The 11,693-nt window shown below is 33.6% G+C and overlaps 1 protein-coding gene across 1 annotated transcript in view; it reads right to left on the bottom strand.

The window, feature by feature from the left end:
• Positions 1-3,146: 3,146 nt before the first annotated feature.
• Positions 3,147-11,693, bottom strand: part of Hspa4l (heat shock protein family A (Hsp70) member 4 like) — a 62,826-nt gene continuing 54,279 nt past the window's right edge. The window contains exons 17-19 of the mRNA XM_004854956.4: positions 9,744-9,863; positions 6,383-6,544; positions 3,147-4,399 (exon numbers count right to left, since the gene is read on the bottom strand). Of these exons, the coding sequence (XP_004855013.1) occupies positions 4,211-4,399; positions 6,383-6,544; positions 9,744-9,863 (471 nt within the window). The 3' untranslated portion in view covers positions 3,147-4,210. The remainder of the gene's footprint in view (positions 4,400-6,382; positions 6,545-9,743; positions 9,864-11,693) is intronic.

The raw sequence follows: 11,693 nt of genomic DNA, 5'->3' as shown, positions 1-11,693 counted from the left end.
TTTGTTTTGGAGACTGGGTCTCACTATGTAGCTCAGATTGGCCTTGAACTCTCTGTGTAACCCAGGCTGGCCTGTAACTCGTGATCCTCCTTCCTCAGCCTCTCAAATGCTAGAGCACGCTTGGCTCATATGTGTGGCCAACTTTATTTAATCAGTTCTACAAGACTTCAAATCTCTATTGATATATCACTGCAATGAGCTATGTCATTTAATTTTATAAAACTGATTATCACAAAACCAAATTCTGCTTCAATTCAAAACTTTTGAAGCTTAACCATATAGTAACATTTACTTTAAAAATGAATTTTCCAGGCCGGGGATTTAGCTCAGTGGTTCTGGTGCCTGTTTTGCAAGCGTAAGGTCCTGAGTTTGATCCCCAGTACAAAAAAAAAACAAGGATTTTCCTAACATTTAAGAATCACTTCTAGGGCTGGGGATTTAGCTCAGTGGTGCCGCCACCTGCCTCATAAGCACAAGGTCCTGAGTTCAATCCATGGCACCAAAAAAAAATCAATTCTAAATTTTAAAAAATTGAACTCAGGTCCTCTTATGTGGTAGGCAAGTTAAGTGCTCTACTACTGAGCTACACTCCCAGCCCTGTATGTAAAATTAGTGCAAAGGCTTTAATTGTTGCGGACTACTAAGTACTATTTAAAACAAAATAAAAAATCCTAAAATGGAAATGTTTAAAGGCTCATCCTTATATTTCAAATTTATGAAATTAGAGATATAGTTATTTCTATTTAGGGTCAATCTGAGCTAATTTGATCACTATAAACAATGTCTATTATACCTTTACAGATGGCTGATTTTTCAAAAATTATAGATAAGCTAATTGTGATAAAATGGTTTGAAATTGTCATTATTTGAGCTCCAGAATTCACTTTAAATATTTCTATCTAGGAAATAATCATAAATATGCTAAAAATCAATTCTAGTCACTTAAAACAAAGGTCTAAGAAGTCTGCTTCTGTCCTTTTGTTCTTAGTAAATGTTTTATTACTATTTTATTGTTATTATTATTTATTTTGAGACAGGGTCTCACTATGTAGTTCAGGCTGGCCTTGAACTCACTATGTAGCTCAGGCTGGGCTTAAACTTGCAGCGATCCTCCTGCCTCAGCCTCCCAAGTAGCTGGGATTACAGGTCTGTGCTAGCACCCCGTGCTCTTATTGCTATTTTAAACCTGAAATTTTTCTGTTATCCTAATAGCTAAAACCCTTACTGGGTTATTCTAGTTCTTTATGTTTTTAAAATTTCAATTAATTTACTTATTTTTGAGACAAGGTCTTGCTATGTCTTTCAAGCTGTCCTTGAACTGACTACATAGCCCAGGATGGGCTTGAACTCATTTCCCTTCCAAGTGCTGGGATTATGGGTGTGTACCACACTACTGGCTTATTCCAGTTCTTTAAAAAGAATTCTGTCTACTGGTAAGAAATTAAAGCATCAAAGGTTTTCTTGTTATATTATTTAACAGTCTTGGCTTTATTTCAGTACAACTAGCTATCAAGAGTCATACTTTTCCAGTCAAGCTATACTAATATGTATTTTTATTGCCCACGTCAGTGATGGTAAACTTTTTAAACCTTTCAGTGAAAATAAACACTGAATGGCACAGTTATCATCAGTTCTCCACCACTGTCCTGTATTCTTAATATCTGCATATTATATGACAATGTTCTGTTTTGTTAAGCATCTTTTAAAATCACTCTAAAATAGCAGCTTTTGATTTTGAAACATCTTTAATTTGGGGGCTAGTATTGCTTATATCAATGCAGATTAAAATTGGACCGAACCATTCTATGAAAAGTGGAAAGTAGTATATCAAGGAGAACATTCTCTTTAATTAATTCAATAAATAACTACCTTGTAGGGTTAATGGCTTTCAAAAGTATTCACGCTGAATTAATTGGTAGAAAAAGTACACTTATTACCTTGGATATATTCGACTTACTAATGAAGTGTCATATAGTTACAAAAAATGACATTATTGTATCACTAAAACACAAAACTAAAATGACCTAACAGCAGGAATAGAAAATGTCAGGATAAACTAGGTAATTCAGATGTACAAAGAGCTGTTCCCACCATTTATTCCTAGGAAATTTCTGAGGTATACCTCTAACTAAAGGAGTGAGAGTGTTAACCAAGAAAAGGCTCCAGTCTCTTTTTGTAGTGTTACATATTCCCTTTCATAGCTATGCTTTTTTTCTGAAATGAATCTGAATGTATCCAACACAGATATGAAAAATAAATGATACTTTGTTTTTTATTTTGGCAGTACTGGGGGTTGAGCCCAGGGCTTGAGTGTGCTAGGCAAGCACTCTGACACTAAGCTACATTCCCCAGTCCTTTTTGTTCTTTTTTATTTTTGAGACAGGGTCTTATGTTGCCCAGGCTGACCTCCAATTTAGAATCCTCTTGCCTCAGCCTCCCAAGTAGCTGGGATTACAGATGTGTGCCACTCCACCCCGCTGACACCCATTTTTAAAAAAATGTATTTATTCGTCATTTATTAGATGTAATTACTTAATTTTAAGAGTATTAAGACATAGACATTTAAAAATGTTAGGGCTGGGCTGGGGATTTAGCTCAATGGCACTGCATCTGCTTGGCAAGCCCAAGGTCCTGAGTTCAATCCCTGGTACCAAAAAAAAAAAAAAAAAGGGCTATGAGGATTTTGTAAATGTAAAAAAGGGACACTGCCCATAAAAGGCTGAATAAAAGTCCCTGAAAAACACACTGCTCCATACTCTCCTTTTGAAAAGTGGAGGCTACATTGTAGAAACAAAATCTCTATTAGAGAACTAGTTTTGAGAAATGACTATCCCTAAAGATATTATACTCTCAATATATACTACTTAAGAAAAGTCAGTATTAATTCTTTTTAATATAAAGATTTAGTTTTGGGAAAAAAGTGATTGTCCATGTCACTGACCAGCATTAAGAACACAATGGTCCATACATTCATCTATGCTTCCTCCCCTTGTACGATGAAATGTAACTTCAGTCATTAACCATGGGAAAACAGTTTCAAGCCTCTGGATAGAGCTGAGAGATGTGAACAAGTCTGGTAATGAAGCACAGAGTAGTACTGTCCCTTCTTCCCACTTATTTAAGAAGCACCAAAACTGAAGCCAAGGTTTCAAAAGGTAATTTAACAGCAGGAACTATAATTTAATCACATCATATCATATTACACTATGTAACATTATATATGTTGCCTGTTGATATATAACATAGTTAAGTTTATTACAAGCATTATTTCCTAAGACTTACAGTTTAAGTGCTCCTTTTCAAGTATTACTGCTTATTTAATAGTGTTTATAACAGTAAATCAGTATATATAATGGAATGCATTGTGCCATTTCTCTTTATCCTGTGTTAAGGTATTATTAACAAAATCAATTAAGAAAACCAAGACAACTATTAAAAACTAAAACAAAGCTATCAACACCACAGATGCAAATCTGAGTAGGTCTACAGCATTTTCCCTATAACATGAAGGCATAGGGTAGTATTATTTTAACAGCAACTAGCCTTCACAAGTAGATCAAAAGTTTCACTTGAAAAAGACAGTTACTCTGAGAAAACATCAATCTGCATTACTAATAAAAGAAGCAAATTGCTGGTGTCACCTTAACATAAAATTGCATTTTCTCTTTTCCATGTGGGATTTGGTTCATTTCTGCGATGACTATAAAACTACAAGACTAATTTGTTGAGTAACCTCTCACTTAATATTTAAATTAATACCAATCTAGAAAAAGGTCAGTGCCTCAGTGGCTTTAAACCACATGGATTTTAATTTATTTTTCAAAATAACAATGCAATTGTCTATGCTTCTGTAATAGTGCAACACAGTATCCTTTCCTGAATAAAGGAACTGAGGTTTTATACAAGGTAGAAGCTTTAAATAAGGTAGATCGTTGCCAATTACATACTAAATCTTGCATGTCTGATACAAAATATATCAGGAAAGCTTAAACTGACTTGTAAATCCGCATTCAGCTGAAGCTTCACAAAAGCAGCAATGGAAATGAATAGAGGTGCACTCACAGAACACTTCAAAACTACTCTAAAAACAAATGACAAAAAGTAGTTTAGAACAAATGAACATCTATCTGTTGTGTGTAGCAGATGTAAAAGATGATTGGACCTTGTGGTTAGTTGCAGTGTTTGAATTATGTAAAGGTAAAATTAAAACTTAGTCCATTTCCATCTCTCCTGAAGATTTAGTATGCTGTGAACTGTCTTTTATATCTGGTTTGGTTTCAGGCCCACTCTGTCCATCCATTGGTCCATTGTGTTCACTGTTAGCTTTTGCTTTGTCTTCAGCAACTTCTATTTCTGGTTTGGGCTTGTAAATGATGGGGTTACAGAACTCATCCAGTTCCTACAGAAATGAACAAAATATATTTAATATTACAGAAGAGGCTACCATTAACTTTCAAAATTTCTACATTAATTTTCTTAATTTCCACATAATTCTCCAATCTTATGTTAGCTCAGCTACATAATTATTTCTTTAAATGGTTCATGAAGGATTTGCCTTCTGGTTAGTGAATATTTGTGGCAATTAGAAACTATTCAGTGTTTAATACTTTTTTGTATCTAACCTTCCTAAAACTTGTTTCTTCGTAATTTCAATAATTTACTTTGTTAGTAATAACTTTTATTTTTCCTTAAAAATACATGCCAAAATGCTTTGAAAATTATGAGAAATATGTCAAGTAATACTTATTTGAGATTTTTCAACACTAAAACTGAAATTTCTCAACATTTATATGAAAGAAATTTTAATAAATATAACCATATAAATATATATACTAACTTTAGTTTTTAGTTTGATACAATTTGCTTTCTTTTTTTTTTTTCTTTTCTGGGTACCAGTACAATTTGCTTTCAATTCTTCTGCTAAAGGAAAAATAAGCCATGACAATAAGTGCAACACAATTTAAATGAAATATCATCACCCATTTTCTATTTCCTTGCTTTTTTTTTTTTTGGTCCTGGGGTTAGAACTCAGGACCTTACGCTTGCCAGGCAGGCGCTGGAACCACTGAGCTAAATCCCTGGCCCCTATTTCCTTGCTTTTTACATGGAAATAAAATACTGCTACATAAACTAATCAAATAAAAAAACCTTTCAAGACCAGTTTCAGAGAGACTGGGTTAGGGATGGAGAGATAGGGACAATGTTTTAATGACAAAATGCTCTTGTTGCACTTTCCATCTTTCTTACTCACTTAGAGTAAGCTTCTTGACAAAACTTTCACAGAATGAAAGTATTTTTATTTAACTGATTATAAAATTATAAACCCAATACAAAACATACAAAAATATTGAACAAAGTAAAAATTATCTTGAAGTACATCTACAGATTAACATTTTGGTACCTATCTAGACATATGTTCATGTATGCACACATATATAAGCCTAAAACTATGAACACACAAATTTATACATATGACATCATTTTATTTCAGTTCTGTAATCCTTCTTATTCAATAAGATATTGTACATATCTTTATATACAAATTATTGTTTTTAATAGCTATATCATAATAATGCATGAATTTATGTGGTAATTCCTAGAATTATGAATTTGAGTTAAATTCTTTAAATTTCTATGTATATTCTGTTCCAAGAAAGTTGTAACAAATTTAATCAAAGTGCTCAGGGGACAGTATCCATTTCTTTACCTCCAAAGATTTTCATTTTTTTTTTTTTTGGTACGGGTGATCAAACCCGGGACCTTGTGCTTTCGAGGCAGGCAGTGGAACCACTGAGCTAAATCCCCAGCCCAGATTTTCATTTCTTAGATTAGTGATATGGATGAACACTTTTTCATATATTTATTGGACATGAATTTTTTCTTTTGTCAACCAATCCAGTATCTTTACTAATTTTCTATTTGGTTTCTAATCTTTTTATGAAGTTTTGTCACCATGTTTTTCAAGGTGTTTTTCCATGATATCTTTTGACATGTTTTCTCAACTGGAAAGTTTATCTCAGCTTAGATAAAATTTAAAAAGTGAGATTTACTATTAAAGTCCATATATTTCAAACTAGATTATAGACCTATCCTGTAATGAAGACTTCAGATGTCTCACTGCATCTAGCAGTTTGAATTATTTAAGTCAAAAGTCATCATATTGCTTTATTTCATTCTGTACTAGTTTTGAAATTTAAAAACTAGCCTTGTGTGACAAATTTAAAAAACACAGGTAGTCCATGCCTAGAATCTTTTTAAAAAATTTAGCAAAATAAAATATTCACCTTAAATTTTTGTTTTCCTAAGTTCTTCTACAATTTATTTCTCAAAGTACGACTCTCATTAAAAAAAAATTAATTGTTAAACTCATTTAGTTTCTTACCTTTGACTTTGCAACTATTTCTGCCACTCTTACCACAGGATCTTGAGTGAGACTTAATTTGTTCTGTGCATTCATCTTGCTATTCAGCCAGCTCATGGCATCACTGATATATTTTTCAACTTTTTCCACTTCAGCAGGATCCAAATGATCATATCTTTCAACCTATTAAAAAAAAGTTTTACTTAATGTAACTGAGTGGGTAAGCACTAATTTGCTGACAATTTCTGCTTTAAAAACTTAATTTGTATTGAATCCATACCTAAGACATAATTGTATGAAGAAGCCAAATATAAATATACAACTGGAGACTAAAAGACAAGATAAAATCAGTGTATTTAAAAAGGAAAGGCTTTATGAAGAAGGTATGAAAAAGAATGATTAATAATGAATATTCAATGGGAAAGGCTATAATGGAGTGAAATTTATTAAGAGTATACAGAGAAATTAGGTAAACAGGCATGTGACAAAGTAGACAGAAAATTCTGAATATACACCAGAACAGTATGGTAAGTTCCTGCTAAATAGAGTGATACAATGAAATTCTGTATGAATAAGAAAATTCCAGCTGCCACATACTGGAGACACCTTAAGTAATCATGGTTTAGATTGCTTAATCACAAAACCATACAGAAATGGCAATATAATATATAGCAAGAAAATCCCCCTGATAACTTATAGTCTGGACACAGAATGAATATATACTCCAGAAATGTAAAGATGGTAATGCCATTTTTTGAAGCATAAACTTCCTCAGATACTGAAAGTCCTTTTTCTGCTATGATTACAAATTACACATCTACTATCTTTACCTTAGTTTCTAGGTTGCTACATTTTCTTGAATTTCTTTGTACTTTGTGGATTACTTCTTAAGTTTCCTTTGCTAGTTCTTCATTTATTGCTTCAGCTACATACTTTTTTTTTTTTTTGTGGTACCAGGGATCGAACTTGTGTCCTTGCGCTTGTGCAGCAGGTGGCAAAACCACTGAGCTAAATCCCTGGCCCCTAAGTTACATACTTTTAAAAAATGTCTAGAGTGAGCCAACTACAAGCTTTTTATTTGTAAAGTACAAAATGCCTACTTGTGTTTCAAACTCCTGATTATACTGCCACCTACTTCTCTGAATTTTCCCTTTCTCAGTCTATGGATCTTTCATCCTTTCACATAAAAATCTCTGGAATCATTTTTGACTCTCTTTCTATTGTATTTACATCATACCTACCAGCAAATCTTGTAAACTTTTAGCTTCAAAATAAATGCACAATTTAACTATCTCTTTGCACCTCCATTGTCTGGGTTCAAGCTTCCATCATTTCTTTCTTGCATCATTCTAAAATGTCTTTAGTCTACTGCTAGATCCTTGGAAACAAAGTCAAATCATATCACTTTGATGCTGTAAAATCTCTAATGGCTTCTAATTTAAGGATAAAACTCAAAGTTTTTTGTTGTTGTTGTTTGTTTTGGTTTTTTGGACACAGGGTCATGCTATGTAGTTCAGGCTGGCCTTGAACTGTGTAGCCCAGGCTGGCCTTAAACTCACAATGATCATTCTGCCTCAGCCTGAGTACTGGGAGTACACATGTGTGCCATGATGCCCAGCAACCCAAACTGCGACAATGGACAGCAACAACAAAAATATACAGTGAACAGCTAGGCCTTTCATGATCTAGCAACTGCTACCCTTACCTCCACTGGCCTTGCTGTTTCACCATGTTCTCCTTTGGGGGTACGGCATCTGCAGTTCTCTTTTTATAGAATATTTCTCTTCTAGATATATCATAAGCCATCAACTCCTTCAGTTCTCTTCTGACATGTATGTCCCCTTATTTGTTTGTCTCTCTGACAAATCTATTCTACCCATTTCTGCCAGTCCCTTACTTTCTCCATATCTTTATCATCATCTGACACGCTTGTAGTAACTTTGTCTACCTTTTCCCATTGAAGGATGAGAAACAGGTCGTTTTGTTTGTTGCGGTTCTAGAGCTTAGAAAACAGCCTGGCACATAATAAAAATTCAAATTCTTGAGTGTAAGTAAACTTTTTGTCTTGCTTTAGATAGTATCTTAAACCTACACACACTCAAGAAGGCAGCTAAAAAGCCCAGTAGATACTGGGTGACAATAATTATGCATTTGAAACCTTCACAACTTAAGACACATTACTCACAGTATATGGGGTTTTTTCTTTAGGTTGGCTGGACTGCAGTTTTGTTTTACCAAACTCAGAAACCTCTTATTTCTAAAATAAGTGATCTCTTTCTACCCTGTAGAGTGGGTAAAACAAAATAACTGCTGAGAATTTGTATGCTATTATCAAGTTTGAATCCTGACTCCCATCATTTACGACCTATATAATCAACCAACTTCTTAAACATTCTCTTCTATGTAACTGAAGGCAAAAATATTAAACCTTTTTTGGGGGTATATCGTGGTGATAATTAACGTGAGATAACCTATCTCCAGATATGCAGTGATATAGTTTTACCAGCAATGACAAAACCTGGGGGATAAATGAATATTTAGAGTAGGATCAATAAATTGTCCCATGGACCAAGTTCAACTGGCTATTTTTAAGTATTAAGTAGTTTTATGGTTAGTGCACTTCAGTAGGAGAGACGAATAACTGTATAGACACAGTACTGCAAAGCATAAAATATTTACATTTGTCTTTTTAAAGAAAAAAAATCTCCTAATCCCTGGTTTAGAGAATAGACTTAGTCATTCCTAAATTTTGCTGTTAGAGCCAAATGAAGATGTATCTATATAACTACATTTCTGAGGCTTTAAAACAGTGAGAAATTAAAGTACAGGCTTGGAGATATACATTATAAAAGATATATATATAATATGAAAGAATGGAGTATAAGAGATTAGAAATGAGTAATGGACTAGAAGAACTAGTAGACCAATTAAAAGAAAAAGCAGCCAAGTAACAAAGTTTAGCAGAGTTTAAGCTCAAAGAGGCCTATAAAAAAGGTGTCACTTTTTTACTACATGAAAACACAAAAATTAAGAAAAAAATGGATTTTGTCAATGGACTAATTTATTTAGTGGCTACAAGGAATTTATTTTTTTATTTTTTGGTACTGGGGAATCCAACTTGGGACCTTGCTCTTGCGAGGCAGGCGGCGGAACCACTGAGCTAAATCCCCAGCCCATACAAGGAATTTTAAAAGACAAAAACCACTGATTTTAAATGTATCAACCCTTTAATAATAATACTTCAGTAAAAAATTAGTTTTAAGTTTGGTACAAAAAGTCTGGAAATTGGTAGCAATTACTACAACATTATAACTGAGCACTTTTAGGTAGCCCTTTTTTTCAGGTATCACACACATCATCATGAGCTGGCTTCATTCAGTACCTTGCTTCTGTATGCTTCTATCACTTTCATGACAAGTTGAATCTTTTTTCCCAAGTCATTCAGAGCTTTTGGTCTCTCTTCGTGTTCCATGTATCTGACTTGAATAGGCTGGCCATATTTCTGTTAACATAAGGAAATTTTTTAAATCTGAAAATTTTATTTGGCCCTTTCAAGATGATGAATAAAGAGAAAATATTACAATATTTCCCTTCTTCTTTCCCTACAAATAAGTGAGTTCCAGTGGCTATTTTCTTAGTCTTACATAAGAATACCTAACTCACATTTCTTTTTCTCACTTACATGATAACCTTTAGTTGTTCTCAAATATTAAGTCCTGATCCAAACTTGAGTTTTTTCATAGCTTGGTACTAAAATTTTACAAAATTATTAGGAAAAGAAAGCCATAAAGATAACTACACTACATATATAATTTATATATTTAAACTTGGTTTCAAAATTAAATAATGTAACTATGTACACAACATGGTTAGTCATGTACTGAATACCATTTCTATATTTAATTATTAATTTTTTTTTTTGGTACCAGGGATCAAACTTGGGTCCTTGCACTTGTGAAGCAGGCGTCAGAACCACTGAGCTAAATCCCCAGCCCTAATTATTAAATTAAAATGTATACTGTAGTTATATTAGACCTGTATTTCTGCCTATATTAGCCTGTGTAACTTTGGAGTGGGAAGCACATTAGAAGGATAATTTAATTTTCTTTTTAATGCTTTATATACAGAGCATTCTCTTTTTGTTGTTTTTTTTCTTTTCCTTTTTGAAACAGGGTTTTGGTATGCAGTCCAGGCTGGCCTTGAACTCCTGGCAATGCTCCTGCCTCAGCCTCCTGTGTACTGGGATTACTGGTGAAAAATCAGCTTATTCTACAAAAATTTTAATCTTCAGACAAGTGAAAAGAAGTAATAGTCCAATATTTGTCGGTGCTTTTCTCCAGTTTTAATATCATTTAGTACATCTGTCAAAACAAATCCACAATAGTGCTCTACTTATTAAGTAAATTTGGGTCCTTTTTTTTTCTGGTACCAGGGATTGAACTCAGGACCTTGTGCTTGAGAGGAAGGTGTGGTGCCACTGAGCTAAATCCCTGGCTCTAAATTTGGCTCTTTATGAAGGATTTACCTTTATCTATTCCATAGTACCATATTACATTTGGTATAGTCTATTTAAAAATTTTTGAAAGGGGAACAAGTACTGCATTTTTAAAGGCCATCTCGAACAAAATAAAAAGAGAAATCCATGAAAATTTCTGTAACATCCATTTCTATGGCTACTTACATATTTCAGGCAAAAGAATCCATGTTATAGGTACTACTGAGATTTTCATTTTTTACTATTGGGCCTCAGCTGCTTGGCTGTTGCAAAGGTTTAAAATATGTACCTTTCTCTTAGGGAGATGGGGACTAGAAATCAAGAAAAAATATAAAAACTTAGTTTTGCTGCCATAAACTTAGGCTTTCTAGTTGCTAATTATTTCCTTTGGTATAATTTATTGACATGAAGATAATTTTTCTAGGATAGTAACTTCTTTACTTTTGTGTTAAATAACACCTTTTGCACTCTCTCCTCTTAGCATCAATGGTCCTTAAAAGGCTACATTTCCTGTCTTCTAAGTTGTTACTGATGGCATCACTTAGCATGTGTGTAACCTGCTGGGTTGGGGACTAGCAATGGCATCAGGGAAAGGCTATCATGGACATCCAGAATCTAGACTCAGAATCCTTACTTGAGGAAGACCCCAGATAATTCACTTAGACCTTAGAGCACTAATGTGAGCCACAATAAAAAGGGATAACTAAAATGTCTACTCATCATTCCAATATAAACTTCTAATCTTGGAAGTTATTTTTAAGAGGTGGGAGAGGGACTGTGGAACAAGCATGGAGAAAGGAGCCAAATGAAAATTGCAAAGTAGATTTTAAGATTTTT

This window comes from Heterocephalus glaber, unplaced genomic scaffold (genome assembly GCF_053883595.1).
Source record: "Heterocephalus glaber isolate CG9 unplaced genomic scaffold, H.glaber_assembly_v1.0 deba00001586, whole genome shotgun sequence".
NCBI lineage: Eukaryota > Metazoa > Chordata > Mammalia > Rodentia > Bathyergidae > Heterocephalus > Heterocephalus glaber.
Note: the sequence above shows the minus strand (reverse complement) of the source record. Positions and strands in the feature narration are given on the sequence as shown.